The sequence below is a fragment of the Bombyx mori genome, chromosome 18 (assembly GCF_030269925.1).
Source record: "Bombyx mori chromosome 18, ASM3026992v2".
Taxonomy (NCBI): Eukaryota; Metazoa; Arthropoda; class Insecta; order Lepidoptera; family Bombycidae; genus Bombyx; species Bombyx mori.
In genome coordinates this window covers 12566965-12586636 of record NC_085124.1, presented here as the reverse complement: position 1 = coordinate 12586636, position 19672 = coordinate 12566965, and the positions used below count along the sequence as shown (strand labels likewise).

The 19672-nt window shown below is 41.1% G+C and overlaps 1 protein-coding gene across 4 annotated transcripts in view; it reads right to left on the bottom strand.

Annotated features, from left to right (window-relative positions):
* Nucleotides 1–646: 646 nt before the first annotated feature.
* Nucleotides 647–19672, bottom strand: part of LOC101735517 (potassium voltage-gated channel protein eag) — a 43418-nt gene continuing 24392 nt past the window's right edge. For 2 of the 4 annotated variants that reach the window (XM_021349369.3, XM_021349367.3), the window contains exons 5-15: nucleotides 15580–15711; nucleotides 14628–14758; nucleotides 13062–13457; nucleotides 11665–12088; nucleotides 9793–9992; nucleotides 9168–9420; nucleotides 7533–7744; nucleotides 6694–7122; nucleotides 5527–5739; nucleotides 4421–4573; nucleotides 647–3934 (exon numbers count right to left, since the gene is read on the bottom strand). In XM_021349369.3, coding sequence (XP_021205044.2) covers nucleotides 3797–3934; nucleotides 4421–4573; nucleotides 5527–5739; nucleotides 6694–7122; nucleotides 7533–7744; nucleotides 9168–9420; nucleotides 9793–9992; nucleotides 11665–12088; nucleotides 13062–13457; nucleotides 14628–14758; nucleotides 15580–15711 — 2681 coding nt within the window. In that variant the 3' untranslated portion in view covers nucleotides 647–3796. The remainder of the gene's footprint in view (nucleotides 3935–4420; nucleotides 4574–5526; nucleotides 5740–6693; nucleotides 7123–7532; nucleotides 7745–9167; nucleotides 9421–9792; nucleotides 9993–11664; nucleotides 12089–13061; nucleotides 13458–14627; nucleotides 14759–15579; nucleotides 15712–19672) is intronic. The other 2 variants (XM_012692217.4, XM_062673749.1) reach the window with 1 other exon arrangement.

The following is a 19672-nucleotide window of genomic DNA, read 5'->3' as shown; positions in this document are numbered from 1 at the left end:
TAAATGGCGGGGCGTCAATGGATTTCGGAGGCGCTAGAGCAGCTATTACTAAATCCCACCCCTTCTGGCTGCGTCCCTGCTTGCCCTCCAGTCCTGCTGAAACTGAAAGGCCAACGGCAATCTCTGCCTCAGAAAAAAAGGCGGCCATCCTAAAAAAAATTAATTTACGGTAACACCGCTGCTGTATAAAATAAATTTTCTGGTAAGGAAGACATTGCATCAAGATGAAGACATATATTTAGTTTTCAATACTTTATATTTTGTAGGTAATTTAAAAAAAAAAAACTTCGGAAATTGCATCGCCACTGGGCTTTAGAACGGCTGGACATTTAGGCGTGAGCATCGATTGCCTATCTTTTAAAATCACTGTATATCTAGGTATACTAATATATAAATCTACAGTGGTTTTTACGGATGTTCCGTTATAACTACTGAACCATGCATCTGATTGACTTGAAACTTGGTATCCGTGTTGAAAATACATGATTGTACTTAATGGATAGGCTAATATTTATTATATGAGTGTTGCACTCCCTAATAATAATGACAGTAAATAATAATGTTAATTTTAAATGCCCAGCGAAGCGGGCGAGTACGGCTAATCAGTGTATATACACGGATATCTGTAACAAAATAAAACAAGAAACGGTTTTCATTTCGTTATATTTTCATTTAAAAATTATGAGGAGCTGTGCCGTAGCTGGATACACATTGCACCCGAAACGTAAACTACACGATAGCGACCAAAGTAACTACGCGAGAATATCGAATATCTCGAATAAACTTTAAAAACGTTAACAATAAACGTGAATACGTTCGAAAACTGTGAAGCGCGCGACGTTCCAATTCATAACTTGAGGGACAGTGTTTTTAGTGCGAGTTTTTTAACTACTCGATCGCGTAAAAGTTAACTTAAATTTGTATGGAGTTGGACAGCTACCTTTCGTTTGCCGCTAGGGGCGCTGATCCAACTCCATACAAATTTGAGTTAACTTTTACGCGATCGAGAAGTTAAAACACTCGCATGAAGCACACTATTCGTAACTGTTCATGCAACGATGTGTTCACAAATATATTTTCGATTTTTGTTTAAAAGGGAAGCGTCCTTATTGGTACCAAATATGTTTATAAACATAGTCTCATAGATGCCTCAGCATTTCCGAACGCATTCATAAACTAGGCGCTTCTTCGGACGGTCGTATCTTATGCACGTCCTATTTTAATATAATTAATTACATTAATATTTTATACAATATGTATTGCCATTTATCAATTGTCGAACTGCGCCGTTTTAAACAGATATGTATACACGAATTCCGATAAAACGTTTCTTAATTTCGTAACGTAGGTAATAAACTTTGTATTAATCAAACAACAGATTGCGTCTTGCGATATAGGGTACAGCTAAATTTTGTATAATATAATATATAAAAACTTTCACCTTAAATTTATAGGTATAATCGACACGCACTTTTGAAGAAGCATACAAAATTAGTAGTTGTTGTTTCATTAATTATTCACTAATTAGAATTTAAGTTATAATGGCGATTCCAATAGAGGCAGAATGAAGTGAAGTTTGTGTTTGATTCTCTAAATGTGCTTCGCCCAATAAAACTAACATTCAAATTTCCTCGTATGCATTACAATCGATCGCACGTTATGTAGGTACGGTACAGGTACTCCATGTCTTTTAAAGTAGTCGACAAATATTACATAAGTGCTATAAATCTGGTTGTAGTGTGATGTCAAAAACAAATTCATAGTTAAATTTTATACAAGTTCAAATCTTGTTGAACAATCTTGATGACTTAATTCTTTGTGACGTCTAGTCTGCCTCTTATTGCTTAAAATCTTAAATATTTCTAATAAATGATTGTCACGAAGACGATTGCAGCCTACGCCAAATAAAGAAACAAAAATTACAAATGTGAATAAAAGTCGTTGTCTGAGTGAATCAATGTTGGAATGGAACTTCGAAGTCTTATAAGACAATATTACCTGATATACTACAGTATTGTAATTAAGGCATATAAAAATACTTGGTCGTTAGTTAACACTGCAGTAGATCAGCGCTTCTCAACCTTAAGGAGCTGCCTCCGAAAAAGAAATCTACGGAGCCTTTTCCTGGAAATAATTTGGCAAATATGATAATATTGAATTAAAAATCCCATAAGTAGTGCGTACAAACAAAGCCTCCACTTTAGAGTATAATTGTTATAATCATTGATACGTTATTTTAATAGAATACATCCCACTTTAATAGTTTAATAGATTAATTTAACTTTAACTAATTTAACTTTTTGCTCACAGGCGAAACCGAATAAATTGAGAAGCGCTGGTTAAATAAGTGATTATAATGAGATTATTGCTTTCCAAATGTAAAATTTTAGCTTAATACTTACATTAACAATATCATTTTTACATTTCATCATCGCTTAAATAGTTGTGTCACCGTGAACCGCATTATAATTAGGAACAGAGTTAGTTGTGTGATATTACTGATTTTAAACTTTCAAATTAATTTAAAAGTAAAATGTATCTTGACAATTCTATCAGAAACTTAACCATTCTAAACTACAACGCACATGTAATATAATATCTCATTATGTCTGAGTAATACACAAGTTATCATATAAATATGTTCATTGGATATCGGTTTTTTTTAAATGAATGAATTTGAAATCTGTTGAATACTTCAAGTCGATATATTATTATTATGTAGTATCAAACCTACAGTTCACGGTATCGATAAGCGTTATGCTGCGTGCCTACTCGTATTGTGAGCAACTACGAGTAATTAACACTAATACTATGTACATACGTTATAACCGAGCGATATCTATCGTTTTAAAGGTGTCACGAACTTTTATGTAAAAACTTTGTTCATATCTGCCTTAATAATATAATCAAATAGTTTAAATAATAGTATAGATGGCCGTGCGAAGCGTTTTCTTATTGTAAAAAGAAATATTTCAAGTTTTAATTGAATCAAAACTATCGGGCTGATCACGTGACTAAATTTGTTTAGAACGATTTGGGAAGTCACGCGGTCTTTCTTATGTATGTATTTATTGAACTACCACCTCTTAATATCGTGTGACTCGATCAAAATGTATTAGATTTAGTTATTCCAATTTATTCACGAGCTATAGTAAACAATTACAAAACAATTTCTTCAAGTGATAGACGCTTAATCAGATTCCTTTAGATGAGTTTTACAACGTGACACTAGCGGTGTTAACAACACAATTCAATTAGTTCATTTTAATACTCAAATCACGAATATTCAATATTAATGACCGTCTCCACCATCGGAACTTACATCAAGAAACGAAATGCCAGTTTCAAACATTGAAGTTGCTAGTGAACTACATCACATAAAATTGACTGGCTTTGATGTTGTTCATAAAATGAAATGTGGTCATAGTGCCGCTACGAAGGACACGATAGAAAAATTGACTTTGTGCATTTGCACTGTTTTAATCACATCAATTCAGCTTTAATAATTTCGATGCTTGTGTCACAGTTTGAGAAGCATTGTCGGTGCCGCCAATCTATACAAAGATAGGTGTGTATGTGTGTAGCCGTGGAAGAATGCGTCAGTTAAAGTTTTTTTTTTTTGAACTCGGACGTAACGTCTGATAGCGCTGAGGGGTTTTAGTGGATATAATATCACATCACCCATCGTAGGCTGCTGGTGTCGCTGTTATTTGTTACACTAGCCTCTGGAAGATGGTGTAGGCGTGTGTGTGGGCGCACAGCGCTAGTCTGGAGGAGCGCCGGGCGCCGCCGCGCGCTACACGAAGTCCCTCCGCCGCTGCGCCGCCCCGCTCGACGCTCCGCTTGACGCGCCGCTCGTGGCCCCCGGACTCGACGGGGTCTCCGTGGGAGTCGTCGGCGTCGGCGCTTGTGGGGCTGCGCCTTTACTGCGAGCCTTTCAAAACAACAGTTAAAGGTTATTAACACTTGTAATTCCTACATATTTCTGCCTCAAAGCTTTTTTGGGATAGAAACATATCAGGACGGGTAGGTGAATTGTAGTTACAAGGGGCGCGCGAGCTTAGAATTTTTAAATAAATAAAGAAAAAACATATCGACGATTAAGAACTAAATGCCTGAACTAAATGTCCTGGTCTACTAAAGTCTAGTTTGATGATACAACGTCATCGTAATTGCAAAAACAACTAGTTAAAATTTATAGTATTATGATGGCCATTTATGGGCGGTACAGGGGCGCCAATAAAGTGATTGCCTAGGGCGCTCTGGACCCTTAATCCGCCACTGCTATGTACACATATAGACTTGTTATTGTTGTCTGCAATAAAATAAATCATTTATTCCTTCATTATTGTTATTGTGGCCGTGGGATCCAGTGACTGCTTACACTAAGACGGTATTGATTTCCTCTTCGTATAATTACCTTCGAGCGTCGTTTCCTAGTGAGTGCCGCTAGGTCGGTGGGGGGCGCGCGCGGAGGGTCGGGCTCAGCCCCCGCACCGGCCGCCGCCGTCTCCGCGGGGTCGGCCCCAAGACGGGCGGCTAGCATCGTTAGCAGCTCTTCGACGCGACCCAACTGAGAAATAAATTCATAGCTAAGTTTTCAAGTCGTCGTGGCCTAAAGGATAAGACGTCCGGTGCATTCGTGTGTAGCGATGCACCGGTGTTCGAATCCCGCAGGCGGGTACCAATTTATCTAATGAAATACGCATTTAACAAATGTTCACGATTTACTTTCGCGGTGAAGGAATAACATCGTGTAGTAAAAATCAAACCGCAAAATTATAATTTGCGTAATTACTGGTGGCAGGACCTCTTGTGAGTTCGCACGGGTAGGTGCCACCACCTATTAACCCACTACCTATTTCTGCCGTGAAGCAGTAATGCGTTTCGTTTGAAAGTAATGCGTTTCGGTTTGAAGGGTAGGGCAGCCGCTGTCACTATACTGAGACTTTAGAACTTATATCTCAAGGTAGGTGACGGCATTTACGTTGTAGATGCCTATGGGCTCTAATAACCATTTAACACCAGGTGGGCTGTGAGCTCGTCCACCCATCTAAGCAATAAAAAAAAAAAAAAACACGTGTGGCACTCGGGGACCGCCGCGGTAATGGTATTGCATAGCATTTTTTATCAACTTATGCAATTTTAATTAGACAATAATAATTTAATATTAAAACAATAAAAAAATAAGACCGCGCTATATTTATAAACATTAACAAAAGCGAAACATTAACTGTCCCCTTCACACTCATAAGCTAAGCCGCGCGAGATAGAGATGGGCAGACTTTTCATGATGCGCATGCAATGCGACGTCACGCCGCGCACTTCTTCACAAACACTACACAAGCGCAACGTGTGAATACGTTGAACGCGAGCTACATGGTAGGCGGAGTGCGGGGTGCTAGGTTTTATTTTTGTTATGGAATTTCTTGATACTGTCGCCGCGCTCAAAGCCCGCGATAAAAGCTATGCAATAGCTTAAAAATAGCAATATTACAAAAAGATCATAAGATATTTTAAGCTTACTTTCTGCTGCAGCCTTTGAACTTCATTGCGCACATCGCGTCGCAGCTCCGCCAAGGCCGCGTCATGCGACACAGCGGATGGCGCTGCGGGAGCCGCCGAGGGGGCCGCCGCGGGGGCACGCTTCTCTTCTAATTCTTCCTCTATAGTGTCCTGCCTTGTCGAGCCTCCGCTCCCGCCCAATGCACCGGCTGAACGACCTTTTGCGAATGACGCCTTAACAATTGAGAAACGTAGACACAATTAAAATAACTTTTACCGTTTAATCTTGTGTTTTCTATTTTTTTTTCGTTTTTGTGATCGCGGGCGGTTATTAGCCGCCGTATATCGCACGAGGTTAATGTAATGGTAAATGTGAAAATAACACTTAATACATCTGAGTGTTGCTCGGCCATTTAACCCATAGATACAGTCCACTGAGTTTCTCGCCGAATCATACAAAATACAAAGATAATAAGAGATGCCCCACATAGGTGTCAAATGAATAAACTCCTCTAATGAAGACAGTGGTTGGTCTAAAGAGCAGAGAAAACTACCGTTAAAACAAGCGAACTTCATGATTGAGACATATAAGATACTCAAAGAGTATCAAATTGGAGGTAGGTGTAATTGTTCTTGTAAAAACTATGTAACTATATTTTATAATAAGCATTTACGAGACCATACATTGAAACTGTTGGCTACGTAACTAATTTTTTTTGTTATTGCTTAGATGGGTAGACGAGCTTCCAGCCCACCTGGTGTTAAGTGGTTACAGGAGCCCATAGACATCCACAAGGTAAATGCGCCACCCACCTTGAGATATAAGTTCTAAGGTCTCAAGTATAGTTACAACGGCTGCCCCACCCTTCAAACCGAAATGCATTACTGCTTCACGGCAGAAATAGGCGGGGTGGTGGTACCTACCCGCACGGACTCACAAGAGGTCCTACCACCAGTAATTACGCAAATTATGATTTTGAGGGTTTCATTTTTATTAAACAATGTTATTCCTTCACCGTGGAAATCAATCGTGAACATTTGTTGAGTACGTATTTCATTAGAAATAATTGGTACCCGCTTGGGATTCGAACACCGGTGCATCGGTCAACACGAATGCACCGGACGTCTTATCCGTTAAGCCGCGACGACTTCTAAAACTGAAGAATAAAACGATATTCGATAAGTCACCTTAATGGATAGAGTGGAGATGGGCGCAGGAGTGGCAGTCGTGGTCTCCGTGATGGCGGGCGGCGTGGGTCGGTCACGGGTGCTCAGACTGCGGGCGAAGGCGCTCCGCGGCGGTTCCCCGGAGGGCGCGTCCAGCGACCCGCCCGCCAGCAGCCGCCCCCACTTCCCACGAGCGGCCGTCGTCGTTGTGGTCGTCGATGCGGAAGTCGCTTGTGTGGCTTCACCGCGCTCTGCGTCAGTGGGTTGAGCCGCGGTCGTGGCGAGGGCGGGGGTCGCGCGAGCGGGGGCGGGAGCGGGTGCGGCCGCGACGCTCCTCTCACGGCGGAAGCGAGAGAATATCTTGCGGACGAGATGGTCTTGTGCTTGTTCGAGTTGAGGTTCCCGCTTCCGTCTCTCCATTAGCTCTCGCTCGCGACGGACGTCTGCTACCTAAAATGTTAAATAAATAAATGAACGAAATGCTTCTAACAGCCTCTGTGCCTAATACCTTTTACTGTGTAGGTAGGACCTCTTCTGAGACCACCACCCCGCCTATTTCTGCTGTGAAGTAGTAATGCGTTTCGGCTTGAAGGGTGGGGTAGCCGTTGGAGACCTTAGAACTTATATCTCAAGGTGAGTGGCGCATTTACGTTGTAGATGTCTATGGGCTCCGGTAACCACTTAACACCAGGTGGCTGTGAGCCCGTCCACCCTGCTAAGCAATAAAAAAAACCATGACTCTTAAGAACTTTAATGAGAAATAGCAAAGTTCAATTGCGTGTTCATAATATTCAGGAAGGAAGGAAAGGAAGGAAGGAATTCATTATGGTGTTTTAATACGAATTTGAATTATCCAATACCTTGCGAAATATTAGTCGATGTCTTAAATTATAAGTGAGGGTTAGATTTCTGGCGAAACTGTTCGCGAACGCTTGATAAAAGTCCAGGACTTCCAGCAGACGGTCTCGCTTGATGGTGTGCAGGTCGCAGTACGTGAGCGCCCTAACGTTCGCGGCCGACTGACCGACGGCACTGTCCTTCCAGAACGAATCTCCGAAGACGTCTCCTTTACCTAATTCCATAATTTTATTAATATGTATAATTTTATTAATTATACACTATATATCTAAAAGAAAGTCGTTTTAGTTACACTATTTATAACTCAAGAACGGCTGAACTGGTTTGAGAGGTAGCTTAGAACTAGGAGAAAGACATAGAACACTTTTTATCACGTTCCCGTGGGACGTGACATAAAACGTGGTATAACAAAACGCAACTGATATGGAATAAGAAAACGCAACTGACGGCTAAACGTAATGTAGTCTATGGTTAATTATAGTAGAATTTTGAAGTTGATCAGTTGATGTGTACGTTTTTAATTTACATTAATTATCCAAATAAAATTAAAAGTCTGGTCATTTATTGTCTCTAAAGCGGAACAAAGTTCACGGGGTCAGATAGTAAATAAATAAAAAAAAACCTTTTATTTCATACAAGTGACATAAAAACAAAAATTAACGCAATATGATCTATGCTATTAATTAAATAATCTATATATTTGTTGAATAATATTAGGTATTATTTCCCACTTGCACCCTTCCTCGGGTAAAGGCATCCTCCAAGGATAGCCAATCTTCTCTAGATTGAGCAATTTTAACTCAGTTTGTAGTTGCTACTTTCTTTAATTAGTAGATTCTAAACATAATATGGTCTTCCCCTCTTTCTTTTTCTTAGTGGGCCCGTCCATATTGTTACTTTTTTTCCATTTTTTTGGCCACTTATTAAGCATAGTAGGTGATAGGTACCTAAAGCGACTTACATAGAGCACCACGTTTTTTGGATTGGTAGCCATCTTTAAAAACAAATGAAAGAGATATAATAAGATTATTCAGGCTTATGATATATTACCCTCTGCAAAATCAATTTAAACTTTAACAGACAAATTTATCTCTATTAGCAATTAATGTTACACAAATGCTTTATTTTATTTATTTACAAAATTATAATTGGCGTAATTACTGTTTAAATGGCGTCTTGTAAGCTCAAACTGGTAGATACCACAGCCAAGCCCATTTCTGGTGCGTAGCAGTTATACTTTCCAGCTTGAGGATATGTCATGTTCACAATAAAGAAGTTATATCCTCACAACATGCTCTATTACCACAAGCATATTGTGTATCATGAATGTATGAATGAAATTCAGATCATATAACTAAAATATTCCTTTTTTTTTCTCTCCTATATATGCTGATAGCCTTGAGAGGCTATTTCAGCTTCACCCTAGCATGTAGGTGAGCTCACGGGGCTCAAGCCTGAAGTGTTGCTAACACTGGTCCTAGCAAGAGCAGTGTTTCGCAGAATATACCACCGGATAGGAAACGCGACCCACTGAGAAGATCCGGCGAGAAACTCAGTGGGCTGTGTCTATGGGTGAATTCGCTCTTCGAGACCTTCGAGACGGTGGACGGTGACCGGAAATATTCCCACATACTCACCCAATATAGCGACAACTTCATCGTCCTGTATTACTTCTAGACTGCCGGTAACGATGAAACACAACGAATCTATGGACTCTCCCGTGTGGTACAGCAGGTCTCCGGGCGCGGAGTGCGACATTTGGAAGTGCATCGCGAGGGCTCGCAGACAGCCGTCGGATGCCAGTCTGAACGCCGGGTGCTCGTTGAAGACTTTCCGGTTCAAGTGGACGCAGATATCGGCCTTCATGTCTTTCGGACAGTAATTTAGCACCTGTTAAAGTTTTGTGAGTTTTACTTTTTTTTCCTACCTATGCTGATAGCCTTGAGAGGCAATATCAGCTTCTCCTTGACGTGTAGGTGACTCGCAGAATCTACCGCCGGATCGGAAACGCGACCCACTGTTAAGATCCGGCGAGAAACTCAGTGGGCTTGAGTTTTACGATGACTCCCTTGAGAAGCGGTTCTGATTTTAAGCGCATTTAAAAAAACGTGATAAGTAAACATCATAAATAATTTAAAGACAATTAAAAATTAGTGATTAAACCGTAAAAATAGTTTTATATCTACGACTCGCGATATTTGATAATGAAAATACTATATTTTTTTATTGAACTGCCAACCCTTACTCCGACCGAAACCTTACCTTATCCGTGTCGATGCCCTTAGTCATGGCCCAAGTGGAAACCACGTAGTCCATGACTCTTTCGCTTAAAGCTTTAGGCACCTCGTGTAGTTTCATGAACTCTCTAACGTTGTTCAGCATGTCGTGATACTTCGCCGTTGCTGATGTCATTTGTTGGATGATTGTCGTGACGTGGCCAAATATAGTCGCGTACAGCAGAGCTGCCAACAGACAAAACCGAACGATACCGCCACAGTTGCGACGATAACAGTAATTTTGGTTAAATTTAGTAATAAACAAAATTTGTATCGAAATTGTACGTACAATGAATATGTTTACTTTCAATCATAACGTTATGGGCGCGTTGGAAACGTTAACCGATCCATCAACTGTAAAATTTGGAACTTTTCAAGACAAAAGTTTTTAAGAGCAGATTTTCAATAGCAAATCTGACGATTTCTTGCAACTGACCGATGGTGGTAGTGCAGGGTTTGGATATTTTTTACTGGTGGTAGGACCTCTTGTGAGTCCGCATGGCTAGGTACCACCATCCTGCCTATTTCGACTGTGAAGCAGTAATGCGTTTCGGTTTGAAGGGTGGGGCAGCCGTCGTAACTATACCGAGACCTTAGAACTTAATCTCAAGGTGGGTGGCGCATTTTCGCTGTAGATGTCTATGGGCTCCAGTAACCACTTAGCACTTAGTGGGCTGTGAGCTCGTCCAACCATCTAACAAATAAGAAAAAAAAATCTTTTCAACTCCACTCGTCTTGATGGATGTCATGAAAGTGCGTAATGAATTTAATGAATTTTTGACCACATAAGTGACGCGTCAGAACGCTTCGTGGGCCTGCACATATGAAGGTAGGAAACGAGGAATCGGATCGAAGAGTTAAAATATTAAAATACGGATTAAAAAACCAAAAGAGACACGAACAAAATGCGGGTAGGAAGAGGTATGCTGTAGTCGCGCTGTATTTGTGCAAAGTACACGTCACACGGTGCGACAAGAGCGAAAATAACTAGCGTAGTTATAGTCCCCGGCACGTAACTTGGCAAGAGTCGCGTTAGATGCGCAGAAGTCGTTTTTTAGGTCTATTTGGTTGTCAAGCGGGACGCGGGGAAAGACGTAGCACCGTTCCGAGCGCGCGATTGGTGAGTCAGTCGACCCTCCCCTCCCGCACCGCGTCCACGTTCCGTTCGCTCCCGATTACAAATGCGTCTACTAAAGTTGTAGGTACCCTTTGTTTATATTGAGTTTTTGTTACGAGTTGTTATTATTGTTTTAAATTTGTTTGCAATGCCAGGACCAAATACCAATGACCATATGGTCGATTCAGTCACTGAGCGTTTTATTATTTACCGAGTGACGACAGCGACTCTTCGTTATGTCGAGGATGAGGAGCCAACTCCTTCCACCAACTCAGGTGCTACCATAAATTTAATCCAAGGGGTAGCGCTATTAGAAAATGATAGTGACGACGGCGACACATAATTTTTAATATTAAGTATATTTCTGTAAATAAACTTCTTAACTTTTAATTGTATTTTATTTATAACACCTAATACACTTCGCGAATTCCTCTCTTTTCTTTAACTTTCTTCTAAACACAAAGGCTTAAAAATAAACTAAGGCAAATAAAAAATTCAATAAAATAAAATTAAATTATATGCGGGCAATAAAAGTGACCATTTTTTTGTTGCAATATGCACTATGCGCGACATTACTCTCACTACACCAAAACCTTGCCAACTTAAATGCCGGTTACTATACTGGTGAGAACGTAACACGACTTGGGAGGGGATGGGCGCGGCTCACCGTGCAGCGTGGCAGTGGGGACTGCCCGGGGAGTCGCGCACGTGCTCCGGCTAATAACAGAAGAGTTCCGGCACCTGCCACGATCATCATGCAGATGGTGAAGATCTTCTCGTTATCGGTCTCGGCGGCGACATTGCCGAAGCCCACGGAGGTCATGCAGGTCATGGTGAAGTACAGCGCCGTCACGTACATGGTCTTGCGCGAGGGCCCGTTAACTAGCTCGGGCCCGTCAGACTCGTTGGACCAGACGTAGGAATATGGGGACTGGGTCACGTTGGCCAGTTTCCATAACCATGAGTATTGGAGGCCGGAGTCGGCGTCCGAGCGGCCGATGCTGTACCAGACGCAGGCCAACCAGTGCGCCACCAGCATGTAGAAGCAGAGCAGAAGGATCAGCATCGCCGCCCCATACTCAAGGTATCGATCTAGCTTACGAACTACACGACCCAGCCGGAGTAATCTCACGACTTTGAGCGCACTAAACAGACTTCCGATTCCCTGTTGACATAAAAAAAAACTATGTGAGTATCTTGCTTGACTGGTGGTAGGACCTCTTGTGAGTTTACTGGTGGTAGGACCTCTTGTGAGTTTACTAGTGGTAGGACCTCTTGTGAGCTTACTGGGGGTAGGACCTCTTGTGAGTTTACTGGTGGTAGGACCTCTTGTGAGTTTACTAGTTGTAGGACCTCTTATGAGTCCGCACGGGTAGATACCACCACCCTGCCTATTTCTGCCGTGAAGCAGTAATGCGTTTCGGTTTGAAAGGCGCGGCAGCCGTTTTAACTATACTGAGACCTTGGAACTTATATCTCAAGGTGGGTGGCGCATTTACGCTGTGGATGTCTATGGGCTCCGGTAACCATTTAACATCAGGTGGGCTGTGAGCTCGTCCATCCATCTAAGCAATAAAAAAAATAAAAAATTAAAAATGCCCTGTATCAGAAGCGAAAGAAACCAAAAGTTAATTCACATGAACGGTACAATTAAAACACTATAACGGCTTAATCTCACGATTGCTAACAAATCTGATCGGAGCACCACTTGCCGCGCACAATAGAAACTAAACCATGCTTATTGTTGCTTCTTGTTGACTATGTGGTATAACTATACGAATGAAAAACCCGCACTTATGAAAAGTTCGTCATTTCTCGTATTGTATCGTGTAACAAAAACCTTTCCCAAAAAGTATTGCACGACTCTGTAAAGTCTCTACTTTCGATGAAAAAGACGAGGGCATTTATACGCAATGAGGAAAAAACAAACAAATTATTATAATTTTACATGAGATTAAAGTAGATGGTAATTCACGCAATATTACAATTACGCGGAATAAAACCTTAGTCATACATTACCAAAAACTGGACAGTACACGTAGCGAAAGGAACGAAATTTTAAAACAAAAAACTAGTAATGCCAGATTAAACCGAAACGCTAATCTAATTGTGTGCTCACGGCTTACGAAAAAACTTACATCTTCGTCGTGATCGAAGGCATTGAACACATCATACGGCAGGCAGGAGAGCAAGTCTATGAGGAACCACGACTTGAAGTAATTCTTCCTTATAACCTTTGGATCACTGACAACTTCTCCGCCGGGACCCACGAAGGTCGTGTGAAAATTCAGCACTATATCGATGAAAAACACCACGTCCACAATGGAGTCTATCACAAGGAGGGACACGTCTTCGCTCGTTTTGTTCTTGAAGGCCACGTTGTAGGGCACCATGATGGCTGTGTAGAAGGTCAAGCAGAGGATAATCCAGTCCCAGATGGCTTTAAACGCGCAGTAGTGGAGTAGGATATGGGGCGGCGTCTTCGGTGCTTCTTGTCTGTATTGCGGCAAAACGTCCCCCGATAAGGACATCACCTGTTCGAACCAAAGAGCTTTTCAACAGATGTAACATGAAAGGGAGAAGAACTAAAACATACAGTCTTCTATTTCGAATATTCGCAGCAAACACATTAAGCGAAACTTCACAACATCGAGGATATCTCTCATAATTTAAGTCCCAGATTGAGTGTCTTATAATATTAATATACCAGGAAGTTATTCTCTTACCGACCCCGTGGAACTTGACGTGTATTTTTGTATTCAAAAGTTATTATAACGCGGAGTAATGAAGTTACCTTGCGGGGCCCATCCCTTTCAAAATGCATGACATAAGTTTTAGTATTCTGTTTGGTGATGCAAAATTTTCTACAAGAAAACACTCTCGGATGACAATAATAGATGATTGTAGTAGTAATAATATTTACAGTGTGGCAGTTCCCCGATGGAGGCTGGTGTGATTTATTTGAAGTGTTATGCTTTCTGAAATTGTGTCAAAATACGGTGAATTTAAAACAGTTTCAGCGTGTAAGTGCATTCCAAGAAGAAGAAACATAGAAGTAACTTATATACAAGAATATAATATAGGTTTGCGAGATTCTCTCAGTTTACAAAGTATTATAATCACCGTGTGACGATTGACAAAATCTCTACGTAAAAATCGACTGTTTGTGATCCAGTTAATTTTATTTAGGTTTCGTTGTAAATTACGAAAGAACCTCCTTTGTGTGCATCGTAATCTGAAGTTTTAGATGTCCCTTACCATATTAATGTACATGCCTACATACTCAAAATGTTCATATGGCTCTTCATTTATAAATTACGTGATAATGAAACTCTTCACGTATGACACGACGCGACGTCATGACATCATCAAGGAATACCTGATTAACAACTTCCTCATGTTAAATTATCTATATAATTACAAACTTTTGATTGGAGGCTTCTCTGACATTGTTTTTGCCGATTTTCTTCATCGCTTATCCAAACAAAACAGTTTACGGTACACACACGTCTACAATCTGCATCTATTTAATGGGAGCACCATTAAATAGATGCAGTTTAAAAGGAGCAAGGCATACGTTTCACACTCGACTAAAAACAATTCTGCTCGAAAGAACTTTCGGGACAGAATGGAATGACGGCCGAGTTTGATCCGTAGTACTTGCATTAGAGTAAAGTGTAATAAAGAAGAGCGTGCGTGTTTACATGTGGTGCGTTGGTACTGACATGCGCCAGGTGACTCTGTCGCTGCGGCTCCTTGAGGGCCGGCAGCGCGGAGACCAGCACCGACCTAGACCTTGTAACGCTGCGGGCTAACTTCGCGAATTTCGACAGACCTGCAGAAAATTGCACTGTAAACAGTCAAGATTTAGTTTATCAGTCTGTTTTGCTGACAGTGTATCAACTGGTAGAAAAGAATTAAATTGTTTTTGTTTATCATTCTGTTTTGCTGACAGTGTATCAACTGGTAGAAAAGAATTAAATTGTTTTTGTTTATCATTCTGTTTTGCTGACAGTGTATCAACTGGTAGATAAGAATTAAATTGTTTTTGTTTATCATTCTGTTTTGCTGACAGTGTATCAACTGGTAGATAAGAATTTTTATACCACAATTTTTTTTTTATACCACAAATACTTGGCATCAATGTCGTTATTATATATTTGTTTATTGCAATTAGTACCTTCAAAAATGTATGTAAGCATGGGTCAAACTTTTCGGGTGCGTAAAGCCGAGTTTTTCAACAAATATATCCCGCTTCTGAAACGCTTTTATTCTTTTCTTTTATTGCCCTTGTAGACGAGCGCACGACCCACCTGATGGTGAGTGGTTACCGTCGCCCATAGACTTCAGCAATGCCAGGGGCAGAGCCAAGCCGCTGCCTACCGCTATATTCAAGCAAATAAAATTGAACACCAGGATTTATTTCGAAACACCTTGAGTTTCTCTTCTGTTCTATCATCGTCATATTAAAACTAATAGTAGTCACCATTTGTGACGATAAACAGACAGTTTTTAAATTTCCCCATAGTAATCTTTTAAAATATTATGACATTATAGGCGCAATGTATTTGTACAAGCTTGGCTTGGCTTCTAAATGAAATTCTAGCATCGGTTTTAGAACCAGACTTGGTGTAATAGAGTAATATGTAATCTCGCCTCCTTTGGGGTCGTCTGCATCGATAGGTTGCTTCAGGGCAGTGATGTCTCTGAAGGTGAGCAGGAAGAGTACGACCAGCTCCCTCTCGTTCCGTATCGGGGCCACGTGAACGAGCAGCCATAGTGGTGTTCCTGGAAACGTTGGCAGATTTCACTGATCTTGGTATAAATGGCACAGACTCCCGAAATATTATGTGAATTTAAATTATTGTTAGTGTTGGGACTTCATTTTTCTTATTCCTTCCTCAATCCCCTATCCACCCCGTCTGTTGACACTACAAGAAAAACTGCGCTTGCAAAAACGGCGCGAAGAGTGTGTGTAAAAAAAAACTAAAACACGGTGCCGGTGCAAAAACGATAAAATTGTGATTTGTTGATCAATCAGCGCATATAATTCTCGCCAGTGAGAAAATAGAATAGTACGAGCTACAGAGTCCTAAAACTTAATCTTTTCCCAGTCCCAAACATATCTAAATTCAAAACAGTTAAAGCAAAATAAAAAATATTTTCAGTCAGTCATACTGACGCCTGATATATTCATAGCTACATACATTCATGCCTTGGTTCAAGCTTATAACAGATACTTGGTAATTTTTCATGTAATTATGGATTTGACATTTGTTGACCTCTTCCACTATGAAGGAACACATCTGGTAAACAAAAGTGAAAATCGCATATTTTTTGGGTACTTATGGAATATAATTTCGATCTCATGAGTCAAGGTCAAGGTGGCTATCGGATTCATGAGGGCGAGAGGTTCATCCATCGGTGACGTTTAATATTTCTGAAAATATTTCATCGTTAATAACGCTAAAGTAATTAATTTAACTAGAGGTCCCGCAGTAGTCGAAATTCGACTATAATTAATTGGAATTGTAAGTTTGTATACTATTATGATTGTATTTTATACTTAATCACAAATTTCGCCAAGACTACACTATAAAAAATATTAACAAAGACAATCAATATTTAATCTATTCTCAATTTGACAACAGACGTCAAGAACAAAAGTTTGACAATAAATAGTATGCATGCGTGTGTGCGTCAAATGTAATGTTTTCTTTATTGATTTAATGTATCTTTTATGCATTATTTAAAAAAAATATTAGCATTGTGCACTTCTTCTCTATATTCACTATAAGTGTGGAAAATTTCATACTCCTCCGTCCGCGCAATTTTCGTAAAAAGGGATACAAAGTTTTTGCTTCACGTATTAATATATAGATAAATAACTATTAATATTTTTCAGTCTTTGCGAAAATTACTACAAAACTCAGATTTCTTTAATGTAAATCAGATTTCTTTAATTCTAGTTGATTCATAAAATGTTATAAAAATGAATATCAGTTTGATTAGTATTATTTTACTTAAATAAGTAGTGATATGATGTCAAATAGGTAAAAGTAAACAGTAATTGTGCTTGGAACGCCGACGGACTTCTATAGAAGCGTATTTCCATAAAAGTCGAAAGCATATTAAATTCGAGGCCACGGGGCGTTGGGTGTAAACCAAGTTACATAAACATTGAATAGAGATCGGAATTCCGTTATAGTTACGCTTCATTTCCTAACGAAACAAGTGGTTTTAGGTCTTGGTTTAGGCCAAATAGTCCTAACTGCATCACACTTAGGAGCCAGAATAAATAAGTATACCATAAATCTTTCTATTTCGGAGACGGTATCTGCATTTTTGAAGGCCGTGTCTTGCTTGAAGACTGTTCTTTAACCACTCATCGCATGGTAGGACCTCTTGTGAGTCCGTGCGGATAGGTTCCACCACCGTGCCTATTTCTGCCGTGAAGCAGTAATGCGTTTCGGTTTGAAGGGTGGGGCAGCTGTTGTAATTATACTGAGACCTTAGAACTTATATCTCAAGGTGGGTGGCGCATTTACGTTGTAGATGTCTATGGGCTCCAGTAACCACTTAACACCAGGTGGGCTGTGTGGCGGGTAGCCATCATACAACGCAAGATAATTGACAGATGCCTGAATCTCACTTACGACACTTTCAAGATAAAGCGCATATATACAAGTTCCGAAAAACAACATTTGGACCGTCGGTCTACCGAGCACTATCATCCGCTTGGTGGAAGATCTTCCCTTTGTCGTAAGTCCCAAACTGGCGACCTTCGACGGAACAACTGCAGCCTTCATCATCAGCGCATCAAGAACTTCGGCTACCACGATTGCTGCATTCTTGCAGATAAAAACAAAGTCATCAACAGTCGTCCCACAGCAAGCCAGCATCGCAGCCTCAACAGGACCATCGCAGCCGACTCATCGCGCTTCCTGGTCTTACGGCACGCAACTTCACTGCCTCATCACGCCGCTACAGTTCATCGCAGCCCACGACCGGTTCATCAACGCTTGGGGTCACACATCTCCGGCGTGGCAGCTCGGCATCACATGGACTACGCACGACACGCACGCAACATTCAAGCTCAGTCTCGACTCACCGCAGACTTCGAGCAGCACTGGCAACAATCACGCAGCATTCAGCTCAGCCTCGACTCACCGCAGGCTTCGAGCAGCACTGGCCCTTGCATAGCTTGCATCTCAGCACGGACAACGCTAACTAAAAATGACACGACCTCCAGTCTCGGAGGGGAGTGATGTGGCGGGTAGCCATCATACAGCGCATGATAATTGACAGATGCCTGAATCTCGCTTACGACACTTTCAAGATAAAGCGCATATATAGAAGTTCCAAACAACAACATTCGGACCGTCGGTCTACCGAGCAATATCACCCGCTCGGTGGAATATATTCCCTTTGTCGTTAAGCCTCCCAAAGGCTGTGAGCTCGTCCACCCATTTAAGCAATAAAAAAAAACTGTTCTCAACGTGTCTCTTAGGCAGTCTTTAGTGCTTCATTTATAGGCGTGCCCGTGAATGATCAGCTCTGACCAATGTGTAGATGTTCGACCACGCGGTATTTTCCCGTCGACATAACTTATTATCCACTTTATGATCCTAATACTAAAGTCATATAAATTTTTCCAAGAGGGAACACTTTTTTTTATTGCCCGTACAGGCAGATCAGCATTCGGCCCACCTGATGGTAAGAGGTTATCGTCGCTCATGGACGCCAGCAATACCAGGGGCAGAGTGAATCCGCTGCTTACCAACGCATAGGGAATATCTTCAGTATTTAGGATCATTAACAACCAGATCACTGATGCTATTCAATAAAAATGACTTGACAATGACAATAAAAATGAGTCATTAAGTGTAGTTTTATATATCGACATATGTAGCAAGCGTTGATGTTTTTGAGGTCTAAAAGCATTTGTACTTTTCAGCAAGTTCGTCCTGGTTCAATTTCGATATTTAGGTTTGGCAGGCAATCCTAATGCCTCTCTCTAAGCTCTATTTTCTATTTGATCTACTACTACTGAGCTGGCGCTATGACCCCGAAGTGGGTCTTGGCCTCCGACAATAAGCTTTGTCATCCATCCCGGCGCTGCGCAACAACTTTCCAGTCCGACACTTTGAGTTCACGTAAATTTCCTTCCACAGCCTCAGACCAGCGGTACTTGGGCCTCCCTACGGGGCGGCGTCCCTCCGGTGCACCCGCGTACACCAGTTTCACCCGTTTTCTATCTGATCTGCACTTTATAAATTGTATAGTTAAAATGCGTATTACACTTTGAAAGATAGATATCGGTAATGATTCTTCATGAATCCTGGCACGCGGATACCCTCAATCGCAAAAGGACGTGACGCACGTTTCCAATCAGCCAAGACACGACCCAGACAGGAAACCTCGCAAGCAAAATCGCAACATTTCCCTAACACGATGTATCCGTAGCCTGGAAGTCTGTGCTAAAAATATCCACATCCGGACGTATGTTCTGGAAATTAACGTATTACCCGGCCTTCACACGGACCTTAATGGTCGTAGCAAATGAAATGTTTTGTTGAAACCGGAAGCGCGGTTCGTCCCGTTTATTTACGGAAACGAAAATGTTAATGACCCTTTTCCCTGAAAAGTACACGGTTATTTTTGGATGTACTGCGGCGAAAGGCCGGAAGCAAGGAGTTTACGTCATGTTAGATAATGCGATCGTGTAATTTGTAACAATGTGTACGGT